At 37.3% G+C, this 24,281-nt stretch overlaps 1 protein-coding gene across 1 annotated transcript; it reads right to left on the reverse strand.

Annotated features, from left to right (window-relative positions):
• Positions 1-20,265: 20,265 nt before the first annotated feature.
• On the reverse strand, positions 20,266-23,415 carry LOC126631073 (auxin transporter-like protein 3). Its single transcript, XM_050301235.1, has 8 exons — positions 23,052-23,415; positions 22,733-22,918; positions 22,413-22,525; positions 22,147-22,330; positions 21,919-22,016; positions 21,599-21,806; positions 21,243-21,500; positions 20,266-20,745 (listed from the first exon to the last, which is right to left on the reverse strand). The coding sequence occupies exons 1-8, from the start codon at positions 23,208-23,210 to the stop codon at positions 20,551-20,553; spliced, it is 1,401 nt and encodes a 466-aa protein (XP_050157192.1). The 5' UTR covers positions 23,211-23,415; the 3' UTR covers positions 20,266-20,550.
• Between the last annotated feature and the right edge of the window lie 866 nt (positions 23,416-24,281).

Genomic DNA, 24,281 nt, shown 5'->3' on the forward strand with positions numbered 1-24,281 from the left:
TCTTATATTCCTATTAGGATTAAATTACCTATTAAATGTTGTAATCCTAAAGGGAAAGGTTTTACCCTTCCTACTACTATAAATAAAGGCACAATGGGGTGAGATAACACACACCCACAATTACACATCTCTCTATTCTTCTCTCTATTGCCGCACCCCCTTTCTCTCTAAGGCCTCCATAATTATTCAGTAAATTATGCCTACAACAATATAATAATTGTCAAAGACATTATTAAAACTATTGTAGGCCTATTTGATTGAATGATCTAGGATTGAGAGAGATAGAGAGATAGGGGTTAGGCAATATTAAGAGAGAAGAGATATTGATTTAATTGTGAGGTGTGTTTGATTCACCCCATTGTGCCTTTATTTATAGTAGTAGGAAAGCTAAAACATTTCCCTAATTTAATAGGTAATCTAATCCTAATAGGAATATAAGATACTTTCCCAGATTCCCTAGGATTTACACAATCACATTCCTATTCTAAATATGACTGCAACAATCCCCATTGAGTGTGTAAATACTCAACAAACCATCGCATCAGATCTTCAGCAAATAAGGTAGAATAGTTGATGAAGTTATCGGCATAACAGGTAATCGCGAGTCTTAAATTTAAGTGAAGTATGCATTTGTAGTAAAACTCACAAAACCTCGCTATGGTAAAACCCAAGGCAAGGGGAAAACCCAAAGACTAAGGAGAAAAGTGAGAAGTATGCATAATGTCTAAAACAAACGTCAAACTGGATGAAGGTAGTAAACTCAATGAAGTATGATCATCCTAAGATGGGTGCCCCATTAAAACCTCATTACGTAGCAAAAACCAGTGGGACAAAAAATGCACCTAATCGTAGGAAAACGAGTACATTAAGATCATGTGAGTATGCTTCTAGATACTCCCCCTGAGTTAGACATAACTTCTAAATAAGATAACTACAAGTGATTCAACTCAGATAATTTACGCATACCGATTACTTGGACGAGCTTCTGAAATGTAGACTTAGGGAATGACTTGGTAAAGAGATCGACCAGGTTGTCCTAGGAACGGATTTGCTTGACTTCAATGTTCTGATGTTATTGTTGCTGGTGTGAGTGAAAGAACTTCGGTGCTATGTGTTTGGTGTTGTCTCCCTTGATGTATCCCTTATTCAGCTGTTCGATACATGCTCCATTGTCTTCAAAGATCGTCGTAAGAAGGTCAATGGCTGATGTAAGACCACTAGTGCTTTGAATATGTTCCATAACTTCTCTCAGCCAAAAGTATTCACGCGATGCTTCATGCAGGGCGAGAATCTCAGCATGGTTTGACGAAGTCGCAACTAGCATTTTCTTGGTAGACCTCCAAGATATAGTGATGTCTCCAACAATAAAGACATGACCCGTTTGAAAACGTGCCTTATGTGGCTCAGATAGATATCCAGCATCTGCGTAACCAACAAGGCGAGAATCAATTCGAGGGCCATAGGGGGCGGCAACACTTGGAGATTCGCGGGTATAGAACAAATCCAAATCCATAGTACCTTTAAGGTAGAGGAAAATGTCTTTAACACCATTCCAGTGCCTGCATGTGGGCGCATTGCAATATCTAGCCAATAGATTCACAACGAAGGAGATGTTGGGTCTAGTGCACTGAGCTAAGTACAATAAAGCCCCAATTGCACTTAGGTAAAGAACTTCGGGTTCCAAAGTTTCTTCCTCATCCTCCTTTGGATGGAAAGGATCTCGTTTAGCATCTAGAGTTCGAACGATCATAGGTGCACTCGAAGGCTTCGCTTTATCCTCCTTAAAACGTCGCAACACCTTTTAGGTGTAGTTCAATTGATGTACTAGGATTCCATCCAAACAATGCTCGATCTCCAGGCTGAGACATTATCGAGTTTTCCCAAGATCCTTCATCTCAAATTCTGATTTCAAGTGTGTAGCAATTTCCTCAAGCTCTGCGGGAGTCCCAGTGAGGTTCATGTCATCGACATAAACTGCAACGATTGCAAATCCGGAATGTGACTTCTTTATGAACATGCATGGGCTTAGTTCATTGTTCACATAACCTTGACTTGTCAAATATTCACTCAGACGGTTCTACCATATCCTCCCAGATTGTTTTAATCCGTAGAGTGACATCCTCAACCTAATTGAGAGAGTGTTTCGTGGTTTAGAACTATTTGAACTAGTCAATGGAAGTCCTTCTGGAACTTTCATATAAATTTTCGTATCTAGATCCCCATAGAGATACGTGGTTACCACACCCATAAGCTGCATATTCAGTTTTTCGGAAACTACCAAACTGATTAGATAGCATAACATTATAACGTCCATTACGGGGGAAGACGTCTCCTTTTAAGATGATATTTATTATCTCGAATATCTCTAAAACTTAGCGATGTTCTTCCAGAACGTGGAGAATAGAGTGCCTCCTTAATGGTCAGAATTGTACCATTAGACAACATGATACGTGCCTTTCCATATCCTTCAATCAGGTTGGATGGGCTTGAGAGAGTTGTCAAAAGAGCTTTCTTGGGTATTAAGTTAGTAAAATAGTGTCGTTCACGCGAGATGGTATGCGTGGTTGCACTATCTGCCAGACAACTAACTTCCCCACTAGACATACCTAGAAATAAATTGATTGAATTTGTCACATGTATAAATATAAGTCCATTCATTCAATTAAGCAATTCGAGAAAATAATATCCATTCAAATAACAATCCATAATTCAAAACAAACTAAAACCAAACAAATTATTCCAAATACATAGAAAAATTGTTCAAAATTAAACCATAAACCTAGCAAAATAGGGGGTAGGGCCGGCCACTCGTAGTGGGTTCAGCCACTAGGGGTAAACACCCTAAAAACATGTCTAATTTATTCATCCATAGGTGTTGACACGTCCGGGAAATCCGATATCTCCATTGATGTAGTTGCATCTTCGGGATGATCCACATTTGCAAAGTTAGACTTACGATGAGAATGATATTTGGCAATAACCTCAAGGGAAGCTCGGCATACGCGTGACCAATGATCCTTTGATCCACAGCGATAGCACATGTCCAGTTCAATAAAAGCAGCCTGAACGGGAGCTTTGCCCTTGTTCTTGAAGTTTGGGACCTTAGGGGCGAGTGGTGGACGCTGCTGGGCCACATTTCTTCCCTTAGGTGCGGCACTCTGTTGACTTTGGGCCCGTGGTTGGGCTTGCCGCCCATTGCCACGGCCACGATGGTTCTTTCATCGTTTATGACTGCTAGAAGAGGTCGCATGCGCTTCAGGCGAGGCGTTCGAGTCAGTGGGTCAAGCTTGATGATTCTTCATCCAAAGTTTGTTCTACTTTTCAGCGAGAAGTAAAACAAAGATCAAATCCGAAAACTTGGTGAATTTATGTGCCCTATATTGTTGCTGCAGGACAATATTAGTGGCATGGAAGATCGAATAGGTCTTCTCTAAGAGATCTGATTCGGTTAGTTCCACTTTGCAGAATTTCAACAGAGAACAGATTCTACAAACTTCAAAGTTGTATTCATTCACAGACTTAAAGTCCTAGAAGTGAAGATATTGTCAGTCGTGTCTTGCTTCAGGCATGTATATGTCTTTTTGGTGATCAAAATAGTCGGCCAGAGCAAGCCAGAGGGTGCATGGGTCCTCCTCAGCGAGATACTCAGTTGTAATGCATCATGAATGTGTATTCTGATGAAGATCATTGCAGTAGCCTTCTGAGCTTCGTCAACAGGTTTGTTAGCGATAGGTTCCTCGATGGTGGCTCTAATACCCTTTGCAGTAAGATGGATCTTCACGTCTTGAACCCACTTCAGATAGTTTCTTCCAAAGACTTCTAGAGCAGAGAAATCGAGCTTGTTCAAGTTCGACATGTCCCTAAAACGGAGGGAGAAAACGTAATTAGTCATATGGTAAGCCATAGACATATATCGTAGAACATACAGGTTCTATAGACATGTAGTGGTTTAATTTATGCATGAAAACTACGGGTTTCATGTGGTATGTTTTGAATGAAAACTTTGGTTTTCAAAGGCACTAAATTTGAAACTATAGGTTCAAATTAGTTTTATGAACAATTTGTTCATAATGAAAGGTTCCTGCAAGAAACACAGAATGCAATATACTAATTTGGATATAGTGGATTTGAGGTTCTTCGGGAACTCAAGTGTGAAAGGGAACTCAAGTGTGAAAGCTTCGTTACTATGAAAGTATGTGACGGTTCAAAGTATAAAAATAAATTATTGAATCGTTAATGTCTAAAAGTGATCTTCAGATCAATAATTTTGGATTTATTATCAGATTAATGGATTGCAAGTCACTTTTAATTAATTCAATAAATCGGGCTATACGAGGTCGATTGTATAAGCTAAATAATATTAAAATAATATTATTGGATCGAAAATATAGCCCCAAAATAATTTGGGCTTGGTGCCGTGGGTTAAGAGGCACGGGTTTGGGTGCCTTAAGCATAAGGCAAGGCCCAAAGGTCCTTGGGGCTGCAGCCCACGGGGTGGCTGAAAATCCCTAGCCGTAGCTAGGTTTCATGTCTGGGCTGAAGGGGGGCACATGCAGGTCCAGCGAAAGCTAGTCTGCGGGTTTGGACTACGGGAGAAAAGCCCAACCTTGTAGGTTGGTGCATGCCGCAGGAAACACCCAACCAACCGGGCTAGATAGGATGAAGGTTGCAGGTCTGGGCTTGTTACATGGCTACGGGCCATGGTACAAGGGTGAAGGGTACAGGCCCATCAATTTGGACCCCGGGCCGATGCCTAGTATCAGTATGCATAGTGGTGGTGCGGTGGGTGTGTCGCACCATGCCTAATTTTCCCTTTTTTTTCAAATCCCTTAGGGTTTAGGAAACCCAAATTTGCTTCTAATTTAATTTTGTACTTTGACTCACAAATTCCACATAACAATTTAATTATGCGATGCATGAAACAAATATATATATTGACAAATATATGAACATATACAATATATATATCGAAAGGAAAATATAAACATATAAGGGTTCATGCATCATGGGAAATGTTTTCATGTTTCGTGGACGTTTCAAATATCTTCTTTTATTTTAAGCATACCTGATTAGCAGATAACGAATAAGCCTTTGAATTTGGTGGATGATAGCCTCCTCCAACAATGCTTCAATTCCTCAGCTTCTGGCAAGAGCGTGGTTATAATGTGTTGTAGGCCTATTTGATTGAACGATTTAGGATTTAGAGAGAGAGAGAGAGAGGGGTTCGGCAATATTAAGAGAGAAGAGAGATTGATTTAATTGTGAGGTGTGTTTGATTCACCCTATTGTGCCTTTATTTATAGTAGTAGGAAGGGTAAAACCTTTCCCTTTAGGATTACAATATTTAATATGTAATCTAATCCTAATAGGAATATAAGATACTTTCCCAGATTCCCTAGGATTTACACAATCACATTCCTATTCTATATATGACTACAACAAAAACAAAGATATTGTAAAATATGTGGGGATATATTTGTCATTTGAAAATTTCATTAAATATACACTAATTACTATGCTTTGAAAAAGAAAAAAAAAAGCAATTTTTTTTAGAAGCATAGTAGATCATGATTCTGTTTTTCTACTGTCATTGACAACAATTTTTTTAAAAAGCATTTTTTCTTACCAAACACGTTTTATGTTTTAGATTTTTTTAATAAGTTGCTTTTATTAAAAACACCACAGTTCGAAATCGACTATTAGTCTAAATAATATCGTTTGTTCAAAAAAAATAATAATAATTTTACATTATAATCTATGTCTCTTACTTGTAAGTGTACGATTTTATATTCGATTTTTAGTTATTGCAAGTTCGAAGTAAAAGTTGGACACCACGTTGAGGTGAGATGGTAGCACCAAAATTCGTCATCCTCGTCATCCTATCCGTTTCCTTTGTCCAAAACAAATTGACTTGGAAGACTCCAAATGGATAATAGGATAAAACCCGTAGACAATTCAACTCCTTTCCCCAAGTGGCAGCCAACCATTGGATGAGGTAACCAAGCAGGTCCCACGCACAACTTTCTTTAATTCTCATTCAACTGAGAGATTTTTCAATGTAATCGGCACACGGAATGGTACATCACGTATCACTATACAAATAGTAGAATATATGTATTAAAAAATTAATAGCTTAAAAATCAAATTTCCCATCACTTATATAAAAATATGTAATGTCCCGTCACAATGAATTTTTTTTTCAAATACTGAAAAGTAGCAGCAGAGGAGAGAGGAGGATTGAGAGAATCAGTTTCAGGACAGTTGACTAAAAAACATTTAATAACATAGAAGCTTCTAGATCCGTCCCATCCATGGCGGACGGCACGAGATCCACGGGCACGGTCAAGTGGCTCAGCGCGCAGAAGGGCACCAAATACCAAATTTATCTTTGTTCCTCTTGGATATCCTTAAAGTCTCAATTGTCTAAACAACAAGAAATGGTCCTCCATCTGAAAGGGACGTTTCACTGTTATCTCATTTTTCTGGTTATTAGTTGTGGATATTATATCCTATCCATTGAAATTGTTGTGGATTTTGTTTTACGGTCGCTCCTCAAATTTTATAGCTGGAAGACGATTTTGTGGTTTAGCTGTTGTTTTGAGTTATCATCAGTTTGAATGATAGCAGAAGGGCAGAGTAACAACATGCTCATTAATTCATTTCATCCACTTCCCTTGGAAAGAACAATAACCACTTATCCTAGTTGATGATCCATGAAAGGTTGAAATTTGACGAGTCAAGATTAGATTTTTTCCCCCTTTCAGCATGATCAAGCTTGGCGTTCTAGGATTCATATAGCAGACCTTACTTAGTAGGATAAAACTTTGTTGTTGTTGTTGTTCGGCATAATCACACTTGGTCTGGCCTTAAGTGTCCTTTTTCATTTCAACAATCTAAATCTTTCACGACGTGTCATTTTCCTTTGCATTGAACTTCCATTGTCGAACTTTTGGGAAGAAAATAGAGATGCATCAAGACTGGCTTACCAAACTTGCTAGTCCGAGGTTGAAGTTGAATTTTCGAGGGGCATATACAGCCTCTTTGGAAAAAGTGGTATTGCTGCGTTCCCCTTGCCCTCCAAATCTAAATGAAAACTTGCAAATGGCTTCCTTGGCTTCCTTTCTTGCTCAACACAGAAAGCATTTGATGTTTGCCGTTCTTACTTCTTGTTCTATTTCTTTTTCCTTCGTAATCATCTAATGGATTTTGATCGTAAAGCATACCAAACATATATGTTTTTAGTTGAAGATTTCCAACTTGAATATACGAGAACAAAGAAATGCCAAGGGCTGCTGGAATGTCTGAATTGACAATGCCTTTTGCACTAGCAGACACTATGATTCTTTTGTTTCTTTGTGGCCATGGGAGGTTTGGTGAGGCGACAGAATTCATGACTAAATAGAAAAGAAAATGATGTGAACTTAACGCAGTCGTGAATGATTTGATTATACGTGATCGTCGTGGTTGTATAACGGAATAGGAACTAGTACTCGTTTTACAGGAGCCGATGAAGAAGGGATGCCGAGAGCTGGTAAATGAAATGAGGTCCTTAGTGAATCATCTAAGAAAACAAAAGGGCTCTAATTTACGTTATCAAATGTCCAACGGCCCAAAACCACACAACTGGATGCCTGACCAACAAGAAGCCCTTAGCAGGAAGTTGGTTATAATGTGGCAGATCCATGTATAAAACAATGAGCAAGTAATAAGGTCACGATTGTGGGCCACCAACTGTAATATTCTTCGAAAAACATTATATTAGCAATTGCAAGCACAATAGCACGTTGTCAAAGACAGACAGATCCTTGCACAAGCACTATCGAACTCTCAGTGCAGTGCAGGTTACAAAGTGGCAGCCTTTTACCCTGATATATCTTCTCACCATCTCAAGAAACTTCCATGGGTCCTAACGATTTTGACCAACACCATCCTCAGCCCCCACACTCGGTCAACTTATTCTTCTCTTTTTACCTAAATAGGCTAATGAGGTTCCATTCTCTTTCCTATATCCTTCTTTTTATCTAAACCCTATATCCTTCTTTGGATTCAAAGGTCCCCATAGAAAAAAAAAGAAAAAAAAAGGGACAATGGGGTGATACAACACACACCTCACAATTAAATCTCTCTCTTCTCTCTCTCTTGCCACCAACCTCTCTCCCTCTCTAGTTCTAAATACAATTCAGTCAAATAGGTCTACAACACATTATCAACACGCTCTTGCTAGAAGCTAAGGAACTAAAGGATCGTAGGAGGAGGTTTTCTTCTACAAAATTCAAAAGGCTTTTATTTGTTTTCTGCCAATCAGGTATGCTTAAAATAAAGTAAGATATTTGAAACGTCCATGAAGCATGAAAACACCTCATAATGCATGAACTCCCTATATTTATGTTTTCCTTCCGAAATATATATTGTATATGTTTAATATATTTGTCAATATATATTTACACACACACACACATTTCATGCATTATGCAATAATTTTGCTATGTGGAATTTGTGAGTCAAAGCATATAAATAAATTAGAAGCAATTTAGGGTTTTTCAAACCCTAACCATGTCGGAAAAAAAATATGGGAATTTAATGCGGCTCGCTGCTGGCACCATTGCCAAGCACTACTCTAACCTACAGCCTAGCCGAGTTGATGCACGCCACCAGGACGATGTCGTTGCGACATTTGGACCATGGCAGTTGCCCTTTGGGCTTTGCTGCGTCTACACGAACACACCAGGCTGAAGGCCTGGTAGAGTTACATGGGCCCGCAACCTAGCCCAACTCCTAAGAAGACCTGCAACTCTTCTTGGACCTATCTACATGTCCCCGGCCCAATCTACAAGCATTCTTACGTTACTGGGCTTTGTCCCATGCCACAAGCCCACCTGTAGCAAGCCTGTGTTGCTTGCTGGGCTTCTCATCCCTCGGCCCAACTCGCTAACAGCTTCTGCTACTGGGCTTGAACTGCCCCGACCCAAAAACCCAAAACCCAGCCTTGGCTGGGCTTCCTCGCACCAACCCGCAAGCCAATCTTGGGCTAGGCTTGCCCCGTGCCTTGTTTTTTGCCCCAAACTAGCAGCTTTTACTTCTAGGCTCACCTAGACCTCACAACCTATCCATGCGTTGTTACCAACCACTTTTGGCATCCCCGTGTTATAAATCATGCCTAAATATTTTGTTTGGGGGCACTTTGGTTTACACTAATTAATTCTAATTTAATTATCACTTGGTTTAGCACCAACCAAAGCTAATATTACCCGTTTATCATTATTTTACTTCCACGATCGACCTCGTTTGGTCCCGATCTATTGAATTAATTAAAAGTGACATGCAGTCCATTAATCTGAAAATTAATCCAAAATTATTGACCTGAAAGATCACTTTTGGACATTAATGATTCAATAATTTATTTTTCTACTTTCAATTGTTGACATCCTTTTGTAGTCCCGAAGCTCTCACACTTGAGTTCCTAAAGCAACTTAAATCCACTACACTTGATTTAGCACATTGCATTCTGTGTTCTTGTAGGAACCTCTCCTTTATGAACTAATCATTCATAAAACTAAATTGAGCATGTAGTTTCATATTTAGTGCCTTTGAAACCCGAAGTTTTCATTCAAAACTTGCCACATGAAACCTGTAGATTTCATACTTAAATTAAACCAATACATGTCTATAGAACCCAAATGTTCTACGATGTATGTCTATGGACTACCATATAACTAACCACGTTTTGTTATACCCTCCATTTTAGGGACATTTCGAACTTAAACACTCTCGATTTCACCGCTTTAGAAGTATCTGGAAGAAACTACCTGAAGTGGGTTTAATACGTGAAGCTTCATCTTATTGGAAAGGGTATTAGAGCCACCATTGAGGCACCTACTCACGACAAACCCATCAATGAAGCTCAGAAAGCTATTGCAATGATCTTCATTCGAAGACACATCTATGATGGCAAACTGAGTACCTCACCGAGGAGGACTCATGCACCATCTGGCTTGCTCTGGCTAACCATTTCGATCACCAAAAAGACATTTACTTGCCTGAAGCAAGACACAAATGGCAGCATCTACGCTTCTAAGACTTTAAGTATGTAAATGAATACAACTATGAAGTTTGTAGAATCCAATCACTGCTTAAGTTCTGTAAAGTGGACTTAACAGAAGCGGATCTCCTGGAGAAGACCTATTCGACCTTCCATGCCACTAATATTATCCTGCAGCAACAATATAGGGCACAAAAGTTCACCAAAGTTTTTGATTTAATCTCTGTTTTACTTCTCGCTAAAAAGTAGAACAAGCTTTTGATGAAAAATCATCAAGCTCGACCCACTAGTTAGAACGCCGTGCCTAAAGCACATGCGACCAATTCCACAAACGACGAAAACATCATCGTGGCCGTGGTAATGGGTGGCAAGCCCAACCACAGGCCCAAGGTCAACAGAGCCAAAGCCCATTCAGGAAAGGAAATTTGACCCAGAAGAACCAACCCCTTGTCCCTAAGGCCCCAAACTTCAAAAACAAGGGAAAAGCTACAATTCAATCAGCTTCTACTGAAATGGACATGTGCTACCACTGTGGATCAAAGGATCATTGGTCACGCGTATGCAAAGTTACCCCTAAGGCCATTGCCAAGTATCATTCCCGTCGTGAGTTTAACTTTGCCATGTGGAACATCCCGAAGATGTTACTACATTCATAGAGATATCAGATTTTCATGAGGCATCAGCTCCTATGGATGAATAAGTTTTATTCTTCTAGACATGTTTTTAAGGTGTTTTTACCTCTATTGGTCGAACCCACTAGGAATGGTCAGACCTCCCCCCTTATTTTTAGGTTTATGGTTTAATTTTTGGACAATTTTTCTAAGTATTTGGAATAATTTGTTTGGTTTTGGTTTGTTTTGAATTATGGATAATTATTTTATGGACATTATTTCTCGAATGGATTAATTGAATGAATAGAATTATATTTATGCATGTGACCAATTCAATCAATTTCTTTATAGGTATGTCTAGTGGGGAAGTTAATTGTCTGGTTGATAGTGCTACCACGCACACTATATTGCATGAACGACACTATTTTACTAACTTCATACCTAAGAAAGCACATCTTACAACCCTCTTAAGCTCATCCAACCTGATCGAAGGATGCGGAAAAGCTCTATAATGTTGTATAATAGTATTGTCTTAACCATTAAAGAGGCATTATATTCTCCATGTTCTGGAAAAACATTGATGAATTTTAGAGATATTCGAGATAATCAATATCATATTGAAACCATTGAAACTAGTGGTTCTAAATTTCTTTGTATCACTTATTTCAAGTATGGCTAGAAGCGTATTCAAGAGAAGTTGGAATGTCTCCCGAATAGGTTGTACATCACAACCATTCGCTGACCATGTGGCATGCCTTAAGCCTAGTTTCCAGAGAACTTTGTTGCTTTAGCATGATCGTATGGGACATCCTGGACGTGACATGATGCGCCGTATCCTTAAATCATCTCATGGGCATCATTTACTTCCCTACGTTGGATTCTCGCCATGCAAAGCTTGTTCTTTGGGGAAGAATACTCAACCCTCAATTACAAAGATTATTCACAACCCTTTTAAGTTTCTTAAGAGGATTCAAGGGGATATTTATGGACCTATCCAACCAACATGCGGACCATTTTGATACTTTATGATGTTGGTTGATGCATCAACACGCTGGTCACATGTCTACTCACTATCTATACTTAACGCTGCATTTGCGAAACTCCTAGCATAAATTATTAAGCTTAGAGCTCACTACCCTGATTATCTAATCAAGTTAATTTGACTGGATAACGCTAGAAAGTTTACATCAGACTTTTGACGATTATTACATGTCAGTAGGGATTGAAGTCGAATATCATGTACCCCTGTTCACACCTAAAACACCCTGGCAGAAGCTTTCATAAGGCGCCTTCAATTGATAGCTCAGACTTTGGTTATGCAAACCAAACTGCCGGTATTTGCTTAGGCTATGCAATATTGCACATAGTTATGTTGGTCTGCTTGAGGCCCACCGCATGTGAAGCCCATGAGCTAAAAGTGGGTTTTCATGAGGAAGCGTAATAAGAATAATGAAATAGTGCGATACAAAGCACGCCTTGTAGCGCAAGGCTTCTCTCAGCGCCTTGGGATTGATTACAAGGAGACGTATTCCCCCATAATGGACATCATAACGTTCCGCTACCTTATCAGTTTGGTAGTTTCTGAAAAACTGGATATGCAACTTTTGGACGTAGTAACCGCGTATCTCTATAGGGATCTAGATAGGGAAATCTACATGAAAGTTCCAAAAGGACTTCCATTGGCTGGTTCAAATAGTTCTAGACTATGGAATGTTGAAAATGTGCCCTAAAGCCAATCATATGATGATACTTTACGGACATTTCACATGTTAAACTAATCTAGTTTAATATAAAGGGCAAAGATTATTGTTTAAAGCCGTCTCATTTAAATGTTATATGCTTAAACAATAAGTCCAAGGAATATGTAATTGGGAGAATGTAATCTAAAGAAGTTAGATTCATAAGACCATTCTCTTTTGTATACATATCTTAAACGTTCCTGATCATAGGATTGCCAATTGGTCATTGATAGTCCGTTAAGATCAGTACGTGCCATGTCTTCTCTTAGGGAGAGTGACTGGTCTCGAGTCATTGGTGTGATTGACACCAAGACAAGCATGTAGGTGCTCAATAGAGAATGAGTCCACTGAATGCGATCAACAAGGAGTTCTCATACTCATGTCACATGAAAACTCATGGTTGGGATAATGCAAAGTAGTCATTTGACCTAAGGCATCATAGTTGTCTTGTAGTTAGGTCCTTGATCTTTGACTATGTCAAAGTCACTTCGTCATAGAGTGTTCACGGTATAGTTGGGGTTAAGCCACTTAACTATGGAGGTAAGTGAATGTGCAACAAGGAATCTCTAACCTTCAAACCGTTTGAGGAAGAATACTCTATGATATGATTAAGAATCTCTGGCCAGAGTATGAATGAGATTTAGGAAGTTGTTCCAAATCACATTCAAGGTAATCATATAAGTAAGAGAATCACATTGGATAGTAGACATGAATAAACTATCAAATCAAACAATGTGGTCAAGAGTATTAGAGAAAAATTGTATTGCATTGTAATCCTAAACTGAATAGGTTTTCCACCTCTTCTGATTAGCTTGGGTAGCCAAGACATACTGCTAGGTGTCACTCATGGTTTGTGGAAGCCCTAAGAGTGTATAATCACTAAAGGGAGAATTGAAAGTAAGTTTCATTTCACAATCGATTTGAAAAGTTCTAATCGCCCATACCTCACTAAAAGGAACCTAATGGATCGTACACCGAGTAAGGTAGAGATTGAAGAAACAACGGAGATGAGTAAGGATAATTAAATGGTTTAATTATTTATGGGTAGGATAAATTAATATTTTAATTAATCAAACGAATAAGTTTGATATAAACCTCGGGTTAGTTTTGAGCCGCAAGGCCCAATGGGATTTGAATGTCAAGTCCAATAACTCAAGTTGTATGACAACTTGAAACACAAAGGGCCTCAAAGCCCAAAGAACCCAATATGACCGGCCATAAGAGTGAAGGGTAGTGAACTTGGCTTAATTGCAAGTTTGTCACTCCATTGTGAGGTGGTATAAAGGCAACTTTATAGCCATTTCATCCTTTGGGTTTTCTTTGGAGAAAAGATGAGAACACAAAGCTATCTTAACTCTCTAGGAGGCCGGCCACCTTGGAAAAAATTACTAGCATCTATCTCTTCCTAGGTCACTCATCTCTTCATCAATGCTCTCCTTGGTGTGGAGACTTAGAGGTTCTCTATTTTGGGAACTTGGAGAATCCATTCATCCATCTTCTTTCAAGAAATCCATGGAGCTAAGAAGAAAGGAATGAAGGCCCTCTCTCTTGGGTGATTAGCCTTTGATTATGCAAAGAGGATTCAACAAAGGTATAAGATTTCTCAACTCACTTTGTTTTTTAGTTAAGCCTTGGTTCACCACAACTACTAGGCTTTGAATTTCATATGTAAAGTTTTGTTTTGAAGGCATTCAAGCATGATTCTGCCTTTTAATTGTTAATTGCATGCATAGATGTTGCTCAAATGAACAAGTTTCGCAAATAATTTCCTTCACGGAACACTCTCTCTATTAGATTGAGGAGATCACTCTACGGATTAAAACAATCAGGGTGGATGTTGTATAATCATCTGAGTGAATATTTGACAAGTCAGGGTTATGTGAACAACGAATTATGCCCATATGTGTTCATAAAGAAGTCACACTCCGGATTTGCGATCGTTGCAGTTTATGTCGACGACATGAACCTCATCGGAACTCCAGCAGAGCTTGAGGAAATTACCGTTCACTTGAAATCGAAATTTGAGATGAAAGATCTTGGGAAAACTCAATATTGTCTCGGCCTGGAGATTGAGCATTGTTCAGATGGAATCCTAGTACATCAATCGTACTACACCCAAAAGGTGTTACGACATTTTAATGAGGATAAAGGGAAGCCTTTGAGTGCTCCTATGTTAGTTCGAACTCTAGATGCTAAATAAGATCCCTTCCATCCAAAGGAGGATGAGGAAGAGATTTTGGAGCCTAAAGTTCCATACCTAAGTGCAATTGTAACTTTATTGTACTTGGCTCAATGCACTAGACCTGACATCTCCGTCACTGTTAATCTTTTGGCTAAATACAGCAATGCACCCACACATAGACACTTGAATAGTGTTAAAGCCATTTTCTACTACTTCAAGGGTACGACGAATTTGGGTTACTTCTACACCCACAAATCCTCCAGAAAAGCCGTTCCCCCCTTCAGTTCTTGGGTTGATTCCTACCGTATTGGTTACGCAGATGTTGGATACCTGTCTGACCCACATAGTGCACGTTCTCAAGCGGACTATCTTGGAGGTCTACCAAGCAAACGCTAGTTGCAACTTGTTCGAACCATGTTAAGATCCTCGACCCGCATGAAGCATCGCATGCGTGCTTTTGGTTGAGAGTAGTCATGGAACATATTCGAAGCACTAGTAGTCTTACTACCATCGTTAACCTTCCTACGAAGATCTTTGAAGACAATGCAGCATGTATCGAGCAATTAAATAAGGGATACATCAAAGGAGACAACACCAAACACATAGAATTGAAGTTCTTTTATTCTCACCAACAACAATAGCATCAGAACATTGAAGTCAAGCAAATTCGTTCCCAGGGTAACTTGGCGATCTCTTTACCAAGTCACTGCCTAAGTCTATTTTTTAGAAGCTCGTCCAAGGAATCAGTATGCATAAATTATTTGAGTTGAATTACTTGTAGTTCTCTTATTTGGAAGTTATGTCTAACTTAGGGGAAGTATCCTAAAGCATACTCGCTTGATCTTAATGTACTCTTTTTCATACGATTCAGATCATTTTTCCCACCGGGTTTTTGCTACCTAACTAGGTTTTGATGAGGCACTCATCCTGGGATGATCATACTCCGTTGAGTTCACTACTTTCGTCTGTTTGACGTTTGTTTTAGACATTATGCATACTTCTCACTTTTCTCCTTAGGTTTTACCATAGCGATAAATATTGAAAAATCACTAAATCGACACATGATACTCATGAAACACTATGGAAGAATATGAAACACATGATAGAAAAAATTGGAAATGGGAAGAAATGGTTTTGGAAGATGGTAGAAAGTAAAATTACAAGAATCGTAGGAGAAAAGTGAGTTTTGTGTGGATGTTTGAACAAATACATAGGTATTTATAGAGTTTTTGGATGAATTTTGAGTTAAATAATTTTTTTTTAATTATTTTAGCCGTTGAATTTAAATTTGGGCTATTAGATCTTCTTTTTTTTTACCTTTAGATTTGATTATATTCGATCTCAATCTTTGGATTCAATAAATATATAAATATAAAACTAAAAAAAAAGTTTGAATGTAGACCATTGGATCAACCAACGGCCTATTTGATTGTGACCACAAGATCACATAAAGTGCCGTTAGGCTCATCACTTCCATCAGACAACCAGAAGACAAGCCCACGTGGGTGGGCCAGGAAAGCTGAGCCGGCCTAGCCCGTGCGGGCCTAGCGCGCTTTTGGGCTGGCGAGTCCAATTAACTCTCCTTGTTCCACTTTCACACATGGGCTCCACCATTAGTTTTAGGCTAAATCTTAGCTGGTATTTGGATATTTTTTGAGTTCTAACACTTAAACCAATTTTAGCACAAGGGTTGGAAAGAAATGGAGGGGGGAATAGAAGGGAAATTTTAGGACTTACTCCAAAGGTTAGAGTTGGTCTAACAAGATTGGCAAATCCCAATCTCTGCTAACTAGTCACTTCACCAATTTTCAAAAAGGGAGGACTTCCAAGGTGCACGTGTACTATTACTGTAGTGTCTTATGTTAATGAGATAATTCCATGTAAAGATAAACTTGCACACATAATATTGTATCATTGGTGTAGAATGTCATAGTGATAATGTACTTGTGCGATGGAAATTACTCTCTAAAAAAAAAGTCTTACTAGGGTTACTCACACACATGATCGAATCGAACTAAATTTGAAAAATTAATTAATTCAACAAGAATGATTGTTGTATGAACATGTATGGCATATGAACACAATCTAAACCATCTGATCAGCAAAATCTATTGATCTACGAGACATTCTTTCTGGATAGGAATGTAGAAACAAACAAAGGGGTTTTTGGGATGAAAAAAAAAAAAAAAAACAATTGCAGGTTTCTATGTTTTTTTCTACAATTAACATAATGTTTGTACGTTACATGTGTTTGTAAAATTATTTTTTTCGTGTTATGTAACGGTTAAGACAGTGTTAGTAAGTCATATTTGTTCCTAGGATTGAACTTTCCCAATCCAAGTTTCAAGTTCCATCCATGTGGTGATCACATTTGGTACACATAATATTCACATAAGGCTTGGTTAGCATTACCCTTCACTGCAGTGATAATATATAGGTCCCCCAACACACGTTTTGCCTTATCTACACTGCTAACTTGCTGGACCCTCATCAAGATTTTGATTCTGTTTTCACAAGCTTACAACTTGAATGGCTGTTGATTTGATTTCAAATCCAACCCAGAAAAATCTCTCTCTTTAATTAACATGTTGACTAAAACATAAGGGAATTCCATTCGATTGGCTGGTCAAAAGCATTTTCTTTTCTCAATGCATGTGGGCAGATTCAATGATTTGGGAGATGCCGAAAAATGAAAATAATTGAAACATTCCATGACAAGTCCTTATCATGGAAAGTTCATGTGATCTTTTTTCTATTCGATGGATTCTAATATTTATAATCTAAATTATAATGAAGGAATTCAAACTAGAGCCCAAAAAGGATATATATTACGCTCAATGTTTTGGTTCTCACTTTAAAAAGTTGCTTCATACAAATTTCATGCCAATGTCCGTCACCTAATTTTTTTTATTTACCTTATGAGTTGTGAGTTAGGGGGAGCTTCCTTTTTTTCTTTCGGGTGATGCTATCCCACACTCTTTTTTACCTCTTATGCACACTCTATTAATTTATGTCATTTGATTTTTTTCAAATTATTCAACCCGATGACTAAATATTAAGAAAAGTTTATGAAAAGTAAAATACAAAAATGTACAGATAGGATTACCCTTTCTTCTTTTAATAATCAATGATATATCTTTGGCAAAGGTCTAAGAGAAGAATAGTTTCTTCTATTTTCTAAGTTTCATTGGCTTTAAAGAGGTGGAGTACATGGGCAATGGGCATCCACTTTGTTGTTTCAATGGCTTTTCCATTTTTCCACTTTATATTATGTACTTTTTTCTTTCTCAGCACTGGAGATATTTATCTCATTTATCCCAGGGACCTCAATATCAATGGAGTATGGAACCCACCCTGTAGAATCAATATCAATGGTGGCCAATTTCTTGGACCACAAGCCATAAACGTATATAGATGTCTTTCTTTATGATTATTATGAAAATAACAATACTTGTTTAGTGAAGCTCTCAAAGTTATTTGGTAACGTGCAAACTATACATAATGATATAAGTTGACGAGACGAGGAGATTTTTCGCTATGCCACGGCCCACCATGTATTTTACCCTAATGCATTATAAACCCGACTAATCAGTTGAAGTTTTATAATTTAACTTGAACATCATATGATAGTTTTACGGTCACATAAAACTTCTCAATTAGACTACGCATAGATTGTTTGTAATGTACTCAAATGGGCTATAGGGCCTACAAAATTTTCTTGATTTGGTTGGTGAAGACTTAAAAAAACCAACTTGACAATGTGTTATGATGGGCTAATTAGATTTTTTTTTTTTTAATATATGAACATGTCATTCGTGCTTGATCCCACAAACAAATTTTCTCCTCTTCTCTCTGCTTCACGTGTTATGCCAATAATTGGTTTAGTCAAAATAGTTTTTGAGATTACCATAATTCTTTACTTTAGTTTCTGAAAAATCGATAGAAATAATTCCTGAGTTAATGCACCATAAATTATTTTGGTCTTTTCATGAAAAATCTGTTAATATTCTCATTAAATTGTCATGTGAACGATTATTTGACCATCTTTTAAAAGGTACTTTTGTTAAACCAGCCCTTTCACTTTTAAAGAACTCAACAAAAAAAAATTTTAAAATTGCAAACGAAATGTTTTATAATTGTTTCTAAATATCTCAAAAAAAAAAAAAAAAAAAAAAAAAGGGGAATCGTATATGAAATGAGCCCGTTTTGCAACTGAAGTTTTTTCTTGCATAAACAAAAAAATACCAATATGATTATGGGTTGTAATGATCTCACCATTTTTTAGTTGTTTGCGTGAATGTGCAGTCTACTACATCGTATGTAGAACGTCAAAGCAATTTTTTAACGAGAATATTGACATATTTTTTATGAAACGACCAAAATGATTTATAGCAAACAAATTCATAGATGGAGAATATTGACAAATTTTTCATGAAATGACCAAAATGATTTATGGTGAACAAATTCATAGATCACTCCTATTTTTTTGAGTCGAGCGATAACATTAGTAAGTTAAATGTTAAATTAACCACCGACGGGGTTCGAACTCATACCATCATGCATGGGCATGACATCTTTCCACCTGTGTGGTAAATGGTCATTTGCTAGATCACTTCTATTGATTTTCATTATCAAGGATCAAAGTGAAGTGTTATGTCAATCTCAATGACCATTTTAGCTAAAAAACTACCAATAATTTAGTTCCATTTGGTCTAGTTGTGCCAAGGACTAGGTGATTGAAGTTCTTAAACTGATTTGACTACATATCTTTGTCGTTAAGGGTGTACAATGCAAATTGGGTGTAAGGTACTTACATACAGAACATATCACATCAAGAGTTGTGGCATCGACAATTGGTCACACACGTACGAGCTGCTATTAATCATTGATGAGTTGTGAGACTTAGTTTTATTAATGGCTGATATTCATATGCTCATGTACAGTCAATGTTATTCCTCTTTAATTATAATTAGGGCGAGAAAATACCGTCAACTTTTGCAGCTCGAGATTCATATGATATATCTGCTTATATTATAGAGCAGCAGCATGATAATGTTTCTCAAGCAAAGTCTACACGCAAAGTCCAAGATCTGTATCATATTACTAATACATGGGGCCTTCTAAGCACCCAATAAAAACAGCTAGCTATATCACCTATTTGAGGTCGATTTGGGCGCTGAAAAACCTAACCAAAACGTGAAAAAAGTGAGCTCAACTTTGGCCTTTTTCACACTCTGGCGCACATTCAGATTGGCCCTCATGAACCAATTATCTCTTTCACCATCCATTGCTCAGCACGATATCAACGTGGCGTGCATGCCGTACGTAAATCTAGGTCATATAAACTGTATATGTTCTTCAGGGGTTGAAAGTAGCAGACATGGAGCCACACGGTTGAAGGCCAAGGGTATACTTCGTGTGAACTTACTCATTGCAGGATATTCAAGTTATGATGACGTAGATGTGATATATGACTTGTAACAACTTAACAAGGTTTTGTTAAACATGATCTGCAATAATAACATTCAGAGGAGAATGATGACTTCAACTATCAGCAAAAAGCAAAGGATTACAATCATTCCTGAAGAATTTCAACATTAATTAACTAAATATAAAGATATGTTAAATGGATTATGAAATGATAACTGATAAATTTAGTTCTCGGCCAGAAGAGGAAAACCAGGGGAGTCTGCATTTCTTAATTAAAAAAGACTAAATAATAAACACACAAAGGTACAACTGTAGGGTCCGTATAAGGGTGGCCATGATAATTGCGATCACACCTTTTATGAAAAGCCATCAACTTAATAGATCTTACAAAGAAAATAGCTAAAATAAAATATAAAAAAACAATAATACAAATCAAGTAAGGAAAAAAGAGAATAGAAAGTGTCACAAATGCCAATCTCTTTACACACACTTACATATGTATCTTTAAATTGTTACAAAAAACTTCTGGAAAAGTAGGGGAATCTACTATCAAGCCTTGCGAGGGGGGCACTGGTAGCACTTTGTGAATAGACCAAAGGTGTTAACTTGGTTTATGAAGTTAAGCATGCTTGCCCATCCTCCAAACCCAAATCCCACTATCAAAACCCATGCCACCACAAAGATGTTCATGGTGTATGATCCTGCCCAGCCTCCTAAGAATGATGGTGGTTTCTCCACAGCATTCTGTGTGCCATAAAAAACAGCAAGTAATGAATATAGATGCATTCATATGTTCATCCATATGTTCCTAACACGGTTTAATATGTTACATGTTATCAGATTGTCAATCCAAACCATGAATTGTATAGGTTATAGTTTGAATTAATGTATTTGATGGGAGGCATGTATGATTTTTAGCAATTATTCTATCCCATGCAATAGTTTCATTTAAAGAAATGAAAAACAACAAATGAATATGTTAGATTATCAAACAAAAATAATGACTAATTTGATTATTCAAGTTTATATTTCTATAGCAACACAAATGTTCTCTTAGTATTAGTATGTCATGTCACTCAATTATCAATCTAGATTATGAAAATTAAGTAGGTTCTTATATGGATATATACAATCAAAATTGACAGTTTGATAACATAACATGTAAGATATATTTTAGATATATTTGACCATTATCCTTAGTAATGATTCTATCCCATGCAAAGTAAAAAAGAAAGACTAACCTCTCTAGCAGATGCAGAAGCAAAGGTGACCATGTGAGCTAAAGCAGGAATTATGTAGACAGTAAAGCTGACAAGAAGAGATCCAACAGTTGAGTTGATGGGCCCAAAGAACGGGAATATGATGGCAAGGAACCATATCGGGATCACCACTGGGAGCCTTGCCAGTGCCCTCTTCACCATGCTCTTGGTCTCATGCATCTGAATGAATTTCTCCCACACAAAGTACAAAGGAGTGCAAGCAAACCCAAACGTGATAAACTGCACAAATTAACCCAGTTATCAATCAACAGTTATACTTTATAAAACTAAACCCTAAATTATTGGAAGGTGATTAAGAAACTGTGTTAATTAATTACCTGATGAATGAGCATTAGGACTACTGCAGTGTCTCTAAATCTAGTCTTTGGAAGCATGGCTAGGGCATTGGAATGAGTCAAGAGATTGTCCCCGAATGCCCAGTACACAGCAGACGCAGATGGTAGGGTTAAGGTCAGCACATACAGTGTTGCCATCAAGTATATTAACTTGAATTTCTGTGGCTTCCACATTGCATGCATAATCTCCCTATAGGTATACAAAAAAAATTCATTAACCCTGTTAATCATATTAGTTAACTAAAACCCAAGTTATATCATTGCTGCTTATTTATTTATTATAATTATTTTCCAATGCTCACACTGTAACAGCATGTCCACCAAATGTGTAGAGAATGTTAGTAGCCCCAGTGAAGTAGAGAACCATTGTGCTTGGACCAGAGTGCTTCACTCCCTCAACCTTTGTGGACACAGAGAAAGTAATTATAATTAGGGTGTAGACTGCAAAAAAAACTTCTAAGATATTTGCTGATTTAAGCTAATTATATAATGAACTAATACAATAAATATTATAGAATTAATCTGGCTACCTGTCCATGGATAAGGGAAGCAATGGTGAGATACCAAGCAGTGTAAGTAGTCATAATAAGGCCCAAAAATGACCAAATTCTGTAATTATGGAATGAGGGGATGAAGACAGTTGTAGCACAGCAAGCTCCAAAGATGTAAGTCCAAGTTCTCTTGTCGAGATTGTCGTTTATATAGTAGATGTTACTGGGATTAAAACAAACGCATCAGACAAACCAACTTTTATGTATTTCATAATATTTAGTATCTTTATTTTATGATTACTTACCTTGCACAGGCAATTAACTGAATTACAGACCCAAAGAGTAGAAAAGTGCAGTTAAAAAAGAGGCCTACATTCCTCCAATGTTTTCCCAAGAGCCCATCAAGAACTTCAAACCACTGCAAATGAATTACCAATCAGTATTTGACGTTTTGCGTTTGAAGTGTTTTTCTCTAACGTCTGAAGTGTGATGTTATCGCGAGTTGAAATTATTTGATGCAAAAGAAAATGGAATTATGAACATTAACTGTACAACAAACCCCTCAACATTTCATGGCAAGATTTATAGACTAATAATGAGATTAAAAATTATAGATTATACATACCTGAATTACATGGTTCCTAAAATCCACCTTTTCTCTCTCCTTTCGAGTTCTGTACTCAACATATAGTAGACTGATGAGGTAAGCAGTCCAGCTTCCCATCAATCCATAAAAAAGCTGAAATAGTATTCCAGATAGCAAACCCAGTTGGGAAAACGAATACGGCAGTGTGAGAAGCACTTGAGCAACCTGCAATATATATCAAATATTAATTCCATTAAAACTAAGTGAAGATAATTAGCTACATACATCACATAACATAGTTATATTAATACAATGATAAACATAAGTATTTTGGTAAATATTAAGATTAAATATGTGCCTGGTTAGAAGCGCAGCTAAACCATGCATCATATGCTGAGCCACCATGCCAAAGAAATGATGATAGCTTGCTCTTGGCGGTTGTCTTGGCATCACTCTCTTCCCTTTCCATTTCGACGTAGTTTCCGGCTATAACAGTCTCAACCTTCTCGGAAGCCATTGTTATAGTCTTAGTGGTAGTGGTGCGGCGGTGTGGGAGGAAGAAGCAATGGATGAGTGTATGAGTAGTCTATAAATAGATAGAGGAAGTGCTTCTTTTTCACTGTTTCCACTCCTTAAGCTTTGCTATAGCTTATAGCACCCTTTGCTTTTTTGTAGATGTAATTTTGTGAGCAATAATTGAATCACCCAAGTGGAGATAGCTAGATCATCACCCTAAGCCCTTCAGGGTGTGATTGCATATATGTATATACATGTTAGTACATTAAAAAAAAAAAAAGTTGTAAAAAATCTTAACTATTACATTTTAATCAAACAATGTTATTCAAGTTTGTTATTTTTGGACACTTTCAGTGAAACCTTAAGTGCTTATATATGTAATTTAAAAAATTTCACCCATTGATGATCATGCAACACACATTACTATATGATGCTTATAGATCTTCATATGTTGAACATGGTAATTTTTACTTAACATTCTAGCTCAAGTAGTTAATAAGAAATTGTTAATTACTTGTGCACCAGACGTCATATATTCGATTCTCCAAATACTATCATGCACATTGCGCATACTATTTCACTTATATAAGATGATTTTTTCTCATTGTGTTGAAGAATATCCATTGGTGGGTGATATAGATACGTACCCATCAGGTACCATATGTATTCTTCTTTTCTTCCACCATTTCATTTTTAACTTGATATTTGGACATGGAAAAGCTGTTGATGGGCCAGTCCTAGCATGCATGTGCACGAGCGGGGATGACCCAGGATTGGGAGGTGTATAGATTGGTGCCTACTGATGGATTGATGATGATGAATAATTCGTATGGTGAGAAAAGTGAGATAAAACATGACAAAATCTCTCATTTGTTAATCTTTAATGAAATTAGCTTATAGAGAATGAGTTCACTATTACCGTATTATTTCAATTCATCATGCATTATCATGTGGAAAGAAATTTAAATATAATATTATTATTATTAAATTGAAACATCACGTGGCGCTAAACCTATTTCTTGTGAGTCTTTTTTTTTTCTGAAACTTGAGAGTGGAGGATGGATGAAATTAA

The sequence above is a fragment of the Malus sylvestris genome, chromosome 8 (assembly GCF_916048215.2).
Source record: "Malus sylvestris chromosome 8, drMalSylv7.2, whole genome shotgun sequence".
NCBI lineage: Eukaryota > Viridiplantae > Streptophyta > Magnoliopsida > Rosales > Rosaceae > Malus > Malus sylvestris.